The sequence below is a fragment of the Peromyscus californicus genome, unplaced genomic scaffold (genome assembly GCF_007827085.1).
Source record: "Peromyscus californicus insignis strain IS unplaced genomic scaffold, ASM782708v3 Scaffold_17__1_contigs__length_78620276, whole genome shotgun sequence".
NCBI classification, from domain to species: Eukaryota; Metazoa; Chordata; class Mammalia; order Rodentia; family Cricetidae; genus Peromyscus; species Peromyscus californicus.
In genome coordinates, this window is record NW_026294469.1 from 12,926,502 (window position 1) to 12,940,931 (window position 14,430).

The 14,430-nt window shown below is 37.9% G+C and overlaps 1 protein-coding gene across 5 annotated transcripts in view; it reads right to left on the reverse strand.

The window, feature by feature from the left end:
* Positions 1 to 14,430, reverse strand: part of Nol4 (nucleolar protein 4) — a 322,474-nt gene that overhangs the window by 235,163 nt on the left and 72,881 nt on the right. For 4 of the 5 annotated variants that reach the window (XM_052741636.1, XM_052741640.1, XM_052741637.1 and 1 more), the window contains exon 2: positions 686 to 835. In XM_052741636.1, coding sequence (XP_052597596.1) covers positions 686 to 835 — 150 coding nt within the window. Of the gene's footprint in view, positions 1 to 685; positions 836 to 14,430 lie in introns of those variants that run through there. The other variant, XM_052741638.1, reaches the window with a different exon arrangement.

Consider the following 14,430-nt stretch of genomic DNA (forward strand, 5'->3'; position numbering starts at 1 on the left):
ATTAAATAAAATGTAGATTAAAATGTGTATATCAAACCTAGGTACAATTAGTAACTTCAAAACTAAAATATAACTCCATTTCAACAATGTATATTCCACTATCAAATAGTTAATTAAATTTTCTTTTCACATAATTTACAATAGAATAATATATTTCAATTTTTAAACACTCAAGGGCATCAGTACTATGAAAATAACATATTTTAATATTTTGTTCAGGAAAATTAAGACATATAAAATAACATAAGAATAATGTATAATTTTCTTATCTATATTGCTTTAAGATGGAACAGGAAATATACAAATACATTCATTTAACTTGAGAGGTAAGAAATAGGAATTTGAATGATTATAAACATGTTCTTATCTCCCAGTCCATAATTCATATATTATGACACATTGAATATACATTTCAACTATGTCTTCCTATTTATAGGTGTTTGACTGGTAATATTATGTTTATACATATTTAAAGGAATTAGTGTAAGAATTATAGAAACAGGTTTAAACTTTATGCAATAGACCTGTGAGCCCATGACTAACAACAAATAATGAATTGTGGCATAAGTGCTGAGTCTGACCATGCTCTAATACGAGACATTACTAACCCTTTGCTCTCCCGTCAACATCAAAAATAGTAACAAAATTCAGAATGCATGCTTTCTCTCTCTCCTCTTCCACTTACTGCTTTATAAGTTCTCTTCTGTCCAGCGTGTTTCCGAATTTGTTCTCCATTTGGCCCTGTTTCCACGTGCATGGAATAGATGATGTCAAAGAAATCTTCAACCACAGCAACTCGCCTTAAAGACAGCTTCTCATCAACTCCGACGCCATCCTGGCCATGAAACAAGACACCAACAAAAAGAACGAAACAAAACACATGAGATTAATGAAACTATTTGCATTTAACAGGTGATTAAACCAAAATATTTTGATAAAATGAACCAAATCATCTTCTTGCCTTCCTTGTTCTTTCAAGACCAGATTTCTCTATGTAGTCCAGGTTGGCCTCAATTTCCCAGTCCTTCTACCTCATATAGATACCACCACACCCAACAATCCCATAAATCTGTGTATTACACATACCGAATTATAAAATGTTAGTGAAAACCATGGTTAATATGAAGTAAATCATTTTTACCCATCAATTTCATCCTTTGAGTTCTCATAATGATTCCTAGCCATTAGCATAATTTTAAAAATTATAAATTACATGTTAGCACCTGGTAATTTTTACTGCAGTAATTCCATTTTAGATACTGCTCAATCCATGAAAACAATATTTGAGTTGCTAGGTCATGACTGCTGTATTTAGAAAATAAAAGACAAGGATAATAATATATAGCCTCTACCTCTAAACATCATAACTTAAGACACAAAAGGCACCTCTCTCCAATTGTAGACTGGGTGGCAGATGAACTGAAGGTCAGAAAGTCATTCTCTGAGGCCAGTGATTCTCAACTTGTGGGTTGTGAGCCCTTTGGGGATCAAATGGCCCTTTCATGGGGGTCACATATCAGATATCCTGCAAATCAGTCATTTACATTACTATTCATGACAGTAAATAGTAATCATAGTTATAAAGTAGCAATGAAAATAATTTTATGGTTGGGGGTCACCACACGATAAGGAACTGTATTAAAGGATTGGGAAGGTTGAGAACCAATGCTCTAAGGAGTACCCAGTGTGTGAACAATGGATCTCCCAAATAAAACTTCATATTGAACAAATTGCTTATGTATCTCTAAATTCAAGTTTTCACAACTGTAAAGTGGAGACAATAGGAGCTGTTTCACAGGAACATTGTGAGCACTAAGAGAATTCAGGTATGTAAAGCATGTTACCCAATCTGTCAAACTATAAGCCTTCAATGAAGGGTGGCAGCACTTGTCATTTTAATAATCACATTGCAATATAATTAAGGTCCTGTAGGGGTGCCAAGGATCACCATGTTTCCTCCTGCTCAGAAAGCTCTGTGGAAGAAATATAACTTGACATATAGGGAGGTTTTATATTTCAGCAGAGGGAAGTCCAGGCAAGAATAAATAGTTGAAATGGATGCTAAATCACATTAAATGGTAGGCTTGAGACATTAGAGAAGATTAATATTCCATGAAAAAGTTAATCTTATGTGACTGCAGTATAAAATGGATTCCTATTTGCAAAAACCATCTATACCTGCATTCACATGCATACATACACTCACACAATACATATATGTATAAACACATGTACATAGTGTTCCTAAAGAATAACCTGGTGTAATATGACCTTGCCATTGTTGCTTGAAAATACCATGAAATAAGTCTTCCATGGGGAAAAGCACATCAATTGATTATCCAATAACCAATGGTCAGCTCTGATAATATATACAATCAAGTAACATAATATAGACTGATATATATACATATAAATATATATATATATATACATACATACATACATATATTTAACAAACTTTTTAAAAAGAAGCATAAAATTTAAAGAAAATAAGGGTGGGTACATGGGAAGTTTTGAGGGAAGGAGAGGGAAGAGGGAAAAGATGTAATTTTAATATCAACTTGTGAGATATTTGATTACACTGTGTAAAGATATGTCACTGTGATTGGTTTAATAAAAAGCTAAAAGCTAAACAGCCAATAGCAAGGAAGGAGGTATAACAGGTACTTCTGGACAGAGAGAGCTCTGGAAAGAAGAAAGGCAAAGTTGCCAGCTGGACACAGTGGGAGCAAGACATGCAGAAGAGGTAAAAGCTACGAGTCATGTGGCAACACAGATGAGTAGAAATGGGTTAATTTAAGTTATGATAGCTAGTGGGAGAAGCCTAAGCATTAGGCCGAGGCTTCATAAACAATAATAAGTCTCTGTGCCATTTTTTGTGAGCTGGCAGCCCAAAGAAAAATCATCTACATCATTTTTTTAATTAAAAATAATACCATGGGAGGTAAATTACTCCAAGTAAAAGTTTTAAGCAGTTAATGAGTCAAAGGCAAGGTTGTCTGCCAATGGCAATGCCAACAGGCTGAGCTCCTACAAAATGAAAAGCAATCAATATCTATATCAATTTGCAGTAGGCTTTGTACATAGCAGAATCTGGAGCAGCATGCTCATATAACGTCATATATGAGATTGTGTAGTAGGCTCAACTGCTAGATCTTTTACCACCTTTCAGTTTGAAGTGCTCCCTCACATGTCACCTGTGATGCTGACAGTTTCTAGTTTGGCTTCAGATCCTTCTCACATGTCTTGTTTAAAGCCTTGGGGCAGCATTTCTATATTGGGATCCCCAGAATAGCACCACTCTGCCTTGTGACACAAGACGATTGCATAGCAAGGAATACATGGAACTCAACAATGACCCACCTGGAAACACAAAGCTTAAAGAGAAGTGTTCAAGAAAGCACAACTTGTTCCAGAGGTCTCACATTAGCCTGCATCCTCCATCCTCAGAAAAGATCCATCCTCCTAAATATAAATCTAAATTCTGACTCTGTCCATCAGTAAAGTCTTCACTAAAACTTTATCTGCCTTTCTCCACATCATAAAATTTATACAGTGCCTACTTCTGTTTCTTTGCTAAATAACCAAATGTACACTTTGCATAATGTGACAAATGGAGGCAATGTATTTTCTTTCCCAGATTAATTTGAATCTTACTCATTTACCCACTTAAATCTAAAATGGTAACCTATTTATCCATTTTATAAAGTATCTGAAAAATCATAAATATTGGCAAGCTCTGTGTTAGTTACTAGAATTATCAAGGTATGTCTATATACATATATATGTGGGTGTATATAATTGATATATATTATACAACTTGATGTAATATATATTATACCTTAATATAATATATAAATATATAATATATAATTGAGAACTTGATGATACCCACTTTCTAGTGCAGGAAAGAAAGATTAAAGAATTCATTGCTGGGGGATAAATTTTCATTACTCTCTAGCTACTTGTTTAACAAAACAGAAAGTGATTCTTTCATAGTATTGGAGGTCAGAAGTCCAAAGTCAAGTGTCAACAAAGCTGTGTTCCGTCTGGAATTCCTGGAGGAAAACAAGTCCCTCCTCCTGTGCTTCTGATTGGCTGCTAACACTCCACAGTTGGGCCTTCAGAACTCTGCCTTCTCTTCCATATGCCTCTCTTCCACCTATCCCTCTTAATAGGGAACTTTATGATGACATTAAAATCCATTAGGTAGGGACTAAGGAGATGGCTTGTGGGGTAAAGTGATGACTGTAGAAATTCTGAGAACTTTCCCAGAACCAAGTCAAGCCAGGCAGGGTGGTGTACTTCTTTAATCTCAGTGCTCCTTTGGTGAGACAGAAGGCAGAGACAGGGGAAATCCCATCCTAGAGAAGGGAGGTGGGCATCATGTTCCACCCTAGCCAAGGAGTTATTGACAAGTGAGAGCTGTTGGGAGAAGGGGAGTCAGCTTTCTTTAAGGGTGCACTTCCCTAGCAGATTGAGCACGTTACAGTGGATGGCTATAACCTAAGAGCATACAGACAGCACAATTTGGACTAAATAGGTTTTACAAAAAAAAAAAAATAAATGTAAGGACAAAGAGCAGTGTGGGAAGGAAGGTAGCTCTGGGAGGTGCCAGGGATAAGTGAGTGAATGTGATTGAAATTCTCAGGTAATTAACAAAATTTGGAATTGATTATGATAAGAATTTTTCTAAAGATGCTGGTCAAAGAGCAAATGAACATGAAGTGATCATTGTTAGTGATGGGAAGTGTAAATCAGAAGAGTCCTAAGATACCACTTCACATTCACTGGCTTTGCCAGAATGAAAATATATATTGAGGATTTAGAGACATTAAAAGCCTCATACATGTTTACTAAAATGCTAAATTATACAGCGACTCTTCAGACAATTCAGCAGTAACTCAGTATTTATTAAACAGATTTGCCATATTACCTAGCTGGTCTACACCAATGTATATTCAAGAGGAATGATAAACGGAGTCCATACAACATTTGAACAAGTGTCCATAGCAGCATTTTTTTTTTGTTTCTCTGGGCTATTTTATTACAGCAACATAGTAATTAGTGCATCGTTATTTTATAAATTTATTGCAAAAATATGCTGAGTCAAAATATTGTAGAGAATACTAATAACTTACATTTTCTTTGTGAAGAGATCATTACACTCAGTCAATCCCTGATGAACAGCTGCACTCCCTAGATAATCCAAGGTTTTGCACATGTGGATGTCAAGTTCCTTAGCTTAGTTATGTGTGCTGTCTTCCCCTGTGTACATTTCCTTTGTTAAGTTTCTCTAGTACAGAAATCTCTTTCCCACATTTACACACTTTGGTTGTGTATTGTTTTCCCTTGTCTCACTCTCCTCTACAATTCTTTGTTGACCCTTCATTATATACACTTGTTCATCATGAAGGCTTTTGTTCCTTTTGTTTTTCTTTATTAAAGGTAGATTTTTCAAATAAGATATCCTGATCACAGTTTCCTTCCCTTTACTATCCCAGTTTCTCCCCACCCACTGCCAACCAGATCCACTCCCTTTCTGTCTCTCTTTAGAAAAACAGGCTTCTAAGGAATTAATGTAATACAAAATATAATATAATGATAAGATAATACAAAACAAACACTTCAGAATAGAAAAACCACAACAAAGGCCAGAAATAAAAGAGCCCAAGAAAAGCACAAGAAACAGATTATAGACTCAGAGATTCACTTATTCTTACACTCAGAATCCATAAAAACACAAAACTGAAAGTCATAATATACACACAAATAACTTGTAGGGCTTAACAAAAGGGGGATAGAGGAAAAAAATAAAATTAAAATAAAAAAGACAAAATTTAAGAAAAGAAAAAGCCCTCACATGATAATATCTTGTCACCAAATGAAGATTCCAGTACCAGGCATGGATTACATCTAATTGAATAGTTGGCCAAAGGGTTCTCATGGGAACCCACAAACAAAGCTGTTACCAAGGCTATAGGTCACTCTTTATAAATTGTCAGCAAGGCTCCATTGCTGAAGACAATACCTTCAAAACTCAATGTGCATGGACAAGTCAAGCTGGTGCCTACATACAGCCTTCACACCTATGGGCTAGTGTTCTTGTCACCTGAAGACACTGCATGCTACCAAAGGAGAAATATAAACACCAACCCAGCTACAGACTTTTCAGTATAAAATGGTGACCTGCCTGCAAGATATGGTGGAACAAAACTTGTGGGAGTGACCAATCAATATTTCAAATGACTTAATGCCTATTTCATGAGATGGAACCCATACTCAATGTTGCTTTGTAACTGGAATCTGAAACTAGATAGTCAGGGGTCTAGAGTAAAACCAAATACTACTGTTCTACTAAAGAATTTCAGAAAAAAAAGACTCCTAATGATATTCTGCTGTACTCAAAGATCAGTGTCTTACTTAGGCATCATCAAAGATTTCTTCTGCAGCAGATGGGAAAAATACAAAGATCCACCATCAAACAATATGCAGAGAGTGAGAGACTTTGGAACACTCAGCTTTATGTGGAATTTCTCCATCAAATCTCTCTCCTCAGGGATCAGGGAACTCTGCAGAAGAGGAGGCAGAAAGAGTGTACGGGCCAAAGGAATGGAGGACTCCAAGGAAACAAGGCTTTCTAAATGTAACAGTACAAACATTTATATGAACTCACAGAGACTGTAGCAGCATGCACAGGGCCTGCATGGGTCTGTACGAGATTGGGTCTTAGATCTGAAAGGAGAAGTGGACACATGCCCACATCCCTAACCCAGAGCTATCTCCAATTGATAACCACTTACAAATGAGAATTTAGCTTTCTCCAAGGGATTCTCACTGGGGAAACAAACTATTCTTAAGGGTAGGCCCCATATCCAGCAGCAGATAGCCAATAGAAAGTGAACTCAACATCATATTTTGAAGTTCCTTGCTCATAATACCAGTACCTTTTAATATCCAATTGTAGAAATCTAAAGTTTTTTAAATGAGGTATATATGCATATGGCATAACCATACAAGTGAATACCATTCTGATAAACAAAGGACAAAGTGTTGGTAATGATAAGCCATGAATAAACAATGAAGATGCTGAGTTAGAGAATCAGACACTAAAGACCATGCATTGTATGGTTCCATTCATATGAAGGACCTGACACAGGGAAATTCATGCAAACATAAATTTGACCAATTCTAGTCTTGAAAAGGGAGAATAAAGACTTAATACTAATGGTTAAGGACTTTTTTTTTAAATTTTTTTTTTTTCGAGACAGAGTTTCTCTGTGTAGCTTTGCGCCTTTCCTGGATCTTGCTCTGTAGCCCAGGCTGGCCTCGAACTCACAAAGATCCACCTGCCTCTGCCTCCCAAGTGCTGGGATTAAAGGCGTGCGCCACCACCGCCCGGCCTTTAAGGACTTTTAAGAAGAATAAAATTATTCTAAATTTAGATGATAGTGATTGTTGTACAACCCTCTGGACTTATTGAAAACACCAAAGTTTACACTTTAAATGATGAATAATATGGTACATGAATGATTTTCAACAACACTGTTGAAATGTAGTATCTAATAATTTGGGATGTGTGGGAAGAAAGTAAGATGAGGGGATGAGATATTACTTAGATCAGAGGCATAGAACTGGCCTCATGTACATGAGGCCATGCGTTTTACTCCTAGCAGTATGGAATGAGAAAACTCAAATAATATACAATCAAACTGTCCACATACACACTAATGTTGAAAAGTGTTGCTAAGCAGCTCAAACTAAACTATAATGGAAGCAGATATGGGGTGGGCTAGTAAACATTAGGCAATTATCTCATAAAAGTTGTACACAAGTTATAAAGGTTATAAACTTCACTGACATAAAAAATGTGTGGCTTGTAATTTTACATAATAATAAAGTATATTTTCATGATAAATTCTATGTAGGAGTCTAATTCTCACAAGATGTTTTCATGGACTTCTGTGTTTCTAAAAAATTCAGCTGGCCTATGGCTTTGGTTGGTCTATGAGATGACAAATAAAATTTCATCTTAACCACACCCAGTTTTCTCAATACTTTTGTGTATAAATGTGGTATTTGATTTACTGTTAAATATTTTCTCGCCCATGTACAAATTTTGATCATTAAACTGATAATTCAAATTCTATGCTATGCAAATAGATAAAAGAATAAGTCAACCCTTGGCTTATGGTATTTTCTGGTTTATGTGTTGAACACTTCCAACATAGCTGTTTCAAGCCTCCACTATGTAATCACTGAACATAGAATTGGGAGGAAATGAACAGAAGTGCCATATCATGTGATGTTTTCAGCCTGATATTACATACTAGAATAATCCCTTCAAGAGCATAGAAATAACTATACTATAAAAGAGTTTGGCATTGACAAATTCTGAGTACTTTTTGTAGTATAAATTATGTAATTTAATTTTTAGTAATGGTCACATTTCTCAAACTATTGATTCTAAAAAAATTAGCATTAACTCTGGTTATCAAAGACTAAGCCATAATACCATTGTTTTATATCAATTAAGATGAGTGAATAGCACATTTACTGAATTCAGTGACTATTTTATGGAATAAATTTTAAGGTAAAGGTGTGCAAAGACAGCAAGAATTCAGGAAACTAATTCATCTAACATGATACTTCAAGATCCTATGAAAATCTTTGGTATTGTTGAAGAAAATTGATATCTAAGCACATGTGAGAAAGCTAAGCCAACACATGAGTGGAGTCTATGACACAAGTCTCTGCTGAACTTCACCCTCCTTTTCCACATAGAATTCACTGAGAACAACTAACTAAGGCCAATATACCACGGTATACACTGTGTCAGAGTCAGGGGTAAAAATGTCTACCACCCTCCCCTCCTCAGATAAGCTATTATCTGACAGGTGTCCTAACTGGTAAAAATCATTGTAATCATATATTAGCTGTTGTTATGGACAGGAATAATAGTGAAATATTTAGATCCAAAAGCAGAAAGAAGGGCTGCCAATTTTCAACAACTATAGTGATTATATAATAAGAGGAGAGGGAGAGGGAGAGAGAGAGAGAGAGAGAGAGAGAGAGAGAGAGAGAGAGAGAGAGAGAGAGAGAGAGAGAGAAACAGAGACAGTGACAGAGAAACAAAGACAGAGGAAGGATAAAGACACAAATATGTTTCTGGACTCACTTTTCAAGAATTCCAAACCCAATAACTCAACAAAGGCCACCAGTAAATATTCTAATTTTTCAGTCACCTTCAAGATTCTATTTATAGTGAAAGGTACCATTTATTCAAGTAGAAAAACTAATTTTAAAGTAAACATGACAATCTCTAAACTGCTCTTTTTTTATCACAAAGAAAGATCTTGCCATTTGACCTAGAAGGCTTCAGTTCACAAAATATCTGTAAAAACAAAGCATCAGGCTGACTAAGTGATTTATAAGAATGTTTCAAGGTACAAGATTTGAGTTTTAGGTATTGATCACTACAGATATTCACTAATTTTGTGTAAAATCACATGCTTTTAAATCAAACTATGATTTTGAGTATGCACTGTACTTTTTCTTAGCTCTTTCCATGTGTTTAAGCTACTGGCAATATTTTTAAAAGGGAAACAAATACGGAGCAGGTATCATTTTAACCAGATGATATTTCAGGGAAAGAAAAGCAGGCCAAAATAAACGTCACATAAAGAGGAAATGGAGGTTTTGAATCTTCAAAAAAAAAAGTCTGAGAAAAGCAACTCTATACAAAATTTATTAACTTTTCATCAGCTATTCATTTGCGAAGATATAGAAAAAATCCTATTTATTCCAAAATTGACAACTTAACCATGAAAACAGTGCTGTATTCCAAGTTTATGTTTCTTCAATGAGAAGATAATTACAATTATTTACATGCAATATTAATCCTCTTTTCAGCACAAACAAAAGGCCATGTTACTAGGAGGTCCAAGCTTACCAGCACAGAGCACAGTGGAAAACAGCTTCACCAGGAGCTCAGCCTATCAGACATAGTCTTACACCAGGACTGTCAACACTCCAGGAGCTTGGCCTATCAGACACAGTCTTACACTGAGAGGGCTGGGGAGCCAGACCACAGCCATGAGAGGTTTCTGACAGCCCTGCCAGGGACCAGGCCATAGTTTGTTTACTGAAACTGGCTGGAGCTAAGCAAGCAGTTCTCAGGAAGATCACAACTCAGGGGCAACCAATCAGAAGGTGCCCCACAGCCTTCTGCTGTATCGGTAGGAGCCCCCCACCCCCAGCCTTCTGCTAGCTAAAGATAGCTGTTCCTATCCTACAGCTGGGAGGTCCCTAACCACTAGAGCCTCCAACCAATCAGTCCCCAGACTTATCTTTCCTCCACCAATCAGCACCAGATTAATCCATCCTCCCTGGAATTGCCTAACTCTGCTTAGTAGGAGCTTGTGACCTCCCTTCAGGGTCACTATTTTCACCCCAATATGTTGGAAATAATAAATGCTCTTGCTGATTGCATAATAATAGTCTTTCTTGGGAGCTTCTCGTGGACCCTAATAGATGGTACATTGGCCAGGAAGTCCCCCACCCCAAGACCCCTTCCTCAATTACTAAGACTATGAATCTAAAAGTTAAATTTTAACTTCTTCCTCTAGTCTATGTCTTCTCAACAGATTTCTACTTGGCTGACAGACACATCCAAACACCAGATGCTGACTACAACCTGCTCCAAACAGTTATGAACTCTGGACTTGCTGAAAGTAGATATGGACCAGTTCAGTCAATATGATTGTTCCCTGTCTCTACAGCTGGGTCAGAAGACCATATGCTTCTGATAAATACCCCCCTTGTCCAGCCTTTGACTACTAGCCTTTTAGCTTTCCTGGGCCCTGACAACAATACCCTAATGTCAGCTAGAAGTAATTAAAGAAGAAACTATGGCATCCCATGTTCCCTACCCTTAATAGGCTGAAATGCTGAGTCAAAGAGAAACTCCCTCTACCCTAGCACTGACCCCATTTAAGATCATATATGTCAGGCTACCACCCTTTCTGCCTAATCTCAGGGCAGAACTACTAGCTGAATTTGATGACCAAGGATTTCTCTCCTCCTTATAAGTTTTGTCTTAGGTTCAGAAACAACTTTGGCCTCAGCTGTGTGCAGTCTATGAGAAAGCACCACATCCTGTGCCCCATGGTTCTGGCCAGGAGACTTGGACCTGATGATCATCAAGAGGCACAGGAAAGAGACCTTGGAACCTGGTTGGAAGGTACTTTACACTGCCATCCTGACAATGCCCACAGTTGTCAAAATGGATGAGGTCCCACTTGGATTCACCATTCCCACATGTGAAGTCTGTGGTCCCACACACTGATCCTGAGTACTGCACTACAGAGGTGGTCAACCATGGATTTTGGAGGGCCATTTGCACTTCTACAGAACCCTCTAAAACTGAGAGTCCAGAAAGTCACCAATCCAGCTAAGTGATGAGCTTGTCCCTATGCTTCCTTAGCACATGCTTGCCAGGGCTTTCTAGTCAGGTCACCATGGGGGACCTCAACCCCCTCCTACCCTTTAATTTCACATGGAAAATCATCAATGCTGGCTCACAAAAGTTCCTGAACCGGACTTCCCATGCAGCCCCTTTAGGGACCTGGTATCCTGATCTATGTTTTGATTCCAGAATGCTTTATGGTGGGATTAAGGTATTTGATATTAAATTGCAAGAAGTCACCCATTTTTATGTTTGCCCTAGACATGATAGAGATAAGGCCCAGATAGAAACCTCTGGGGGAAATAGCGACTATTTCAATACTTTATGAAGCTATGTCTCCATGGTCCCACCTGATAGAAGGCTACAAAGGATGGAAACTTTAAAAGCCTATACACTTAGAAGAAAAGAACCTCAAGGATTTGAGATGATGCATTACTCAAGGTGGGGGGGGTGATGAGAGGACTGGGGAGCCAGACCAGAGCCATCAAAGTTTTCTAATAGCCCTGCCAGGGACCAGGTCTTAGTTTCAGTTTACTGGAACTGGCTGGAACTGAGCAAGCAGTTCTCAGGGGCAACCAATCAGCAGGCACCACACAGGCTTTTGCTAGCTAAAGATCGCTGTCCCTACCCTACAACTAGAAGGTCCCTAACTACTAGAGCCTCCCACCAATCAGCCCTCAGGCTAATCATTCCTCCACCAATCAGCACCAGATTAATCCCTCCTCCCTGGAAGTCCCCTAACTCTGCTTAAAAGGAGCTTTTGACCCCCCTTCGGGGTTGCTATTTGGCACCCCAACAAGTTGGAAATAATAAATGTTCTTGCTGATTATATATGTGATTGATGGTCTTTTTTGGTGGCTTCTCTCGGACCCTAACAACACCAGAGTTGTCAACACTCCAAGAGATTGGCCTATCAGACACAGTCTTACATCAGGGTTGTCAACACTCCAGGAGCTCGGCCTATCAGACACAGTCTTACATCAACTTTGTTGTCAACAATCCCTGAGGCATGCTTCTGCTGCTCTCCTTTGAAGCACTGGATTTTACTTGAGTATCAGTTGAATTTTTCCTGAAATTTAAGAAGCACTCAACAATCCTTAGTTCCTACTTTATTTAGATAATATGACTTCTTCAAATATTGGGGATTGGCATATAGCCATGTAGAGTGGTGAAGATATAATGAAGAAAACAGACACAGGCAACAAAATAAACAACATAATACAAAAGCTAGAAGCCTCGTACTCGTTGACTTCAAGACTCACAAGAAAACTGCTATATTGCAATTAAGACAGTCTGACATTGGCAAAAAATACATAGAGCCAAAGATCAACAGTGTGCAGTAGAGATCCCGTAGTACATGCATATATGCACCCTCCAAACACTAACTGAAACTGCACCATAGGTAAAACTGAAACAATATACAAGAAACTACAGATGACTGTGGGCAGGAATACAACACTTTGGATACAGCACCAAAGGCAAGATGCATGAAATAACAATTCTACAAGCTAGCTTTGCCTAGCAATTAGGGGAATGCAAATCAAAACAACCCTGAGATTTCATCTTACCCCAGTCAGAATGGCAAAAATCAACAGAACAACCAATGACAAATGCTGGAGGGAGTTAAGGAAAGAGGGAAGTTTTGGAAAGTGGAACCCTCATTCACTATTGGCTGGATTACAAACTGCTGTAACTACTATGGAGATTAGTGTAAAGAACTCTCAAAAAGCTAAAAGTAAATCTATCATAAGACCCATATGTAGCATGAATCTTAGTCTTATTAATAAAATCAAAGCTGAGCCAGGTATTGGGGTGAACACTAGAAGATCAGAGAGACAGAACATGCTACAGCTAACCTCACCTGGCCAGCTTCTCAGCTGGTCTTGTTTCCTCAGACTGGAAGCTTCTGTGTCCTCATCCCAATGGCTCTCGGCTGAACTGCTGCTGCTAGAAGCCTGAAAGCTTAACCAGCCAAATGCTTCTAGTTTCTGGTCCTCACGCCTTATGTACCTTTCTGCTTTCTACCACCACTCCCTGGGATTAAAGGCTCACTTTCTGGGATTAAAGGTTTAGGTCACCATGCTTGGCTGTATCCTTGAACACATGGATTTCTTCCTCTGGAATGCTAAGATTAAAGGTGTGTGCTACCACTACCTAACCTTTATGTTTAATATTGTGGCTGCTCTGTCTCTGACCCCAGATAAGTTTATTAGCATGCACAATATTTGGGGGAATACAATACCACACCCATACTGCTCCTTGGCACAGCCCAAGGTCTCCACATCTTACTCCACAAATACTATCTCAGCCATGTTCATTGCTGTTCTAGTCACAATAGCTAGGAAATAAAATCAACCTGAATATTCTAAACCAATAAATGGATAATGAAAATACACTACATATACACTATGGAATATTTTTCAACTATAAAGAAAAATGAAATCATGAATTTTGCAGGTAAATGGATAGAACTAGAAAAGATCATATTCAGTGCAGTATAATCCAGATCCAGAAAGTCAAATGTTGCATGTTTTATCTCATGGAGGCTTTAACTGGAAATATTCAGATATAAACACATAGCCTGTAGTAACTACAGAAACCAGAAAAGGAAAATGGGGCCATTTGCAGGATAGGAGGTTGGGCAGTAATAGAGAGGGGATAGCAGGATGCTCTGATCAGGAAACTGGAAGAAGGGCAGATCTTCAGGTCAGGGGAGAGGTAAATGCAGAATAAGGTGGGAAGAGGATAAAGGGGAACAGAAATATCCAAGGAATCTGATAGGGGAAATGGAAAATGGGCCTCTTTAGGGAAGGGAAAGGGAAGCAAATACAGAAGGAGGATAGAAGGTGGGTAAAATACAAGGATGTCTGAAAAGCCACAAGGAATTATACTTCTATTTACTAAATAAAAAGCTGTAATACATGTATTTTCAGATGATCTACCTAACTATAATAACAACAACA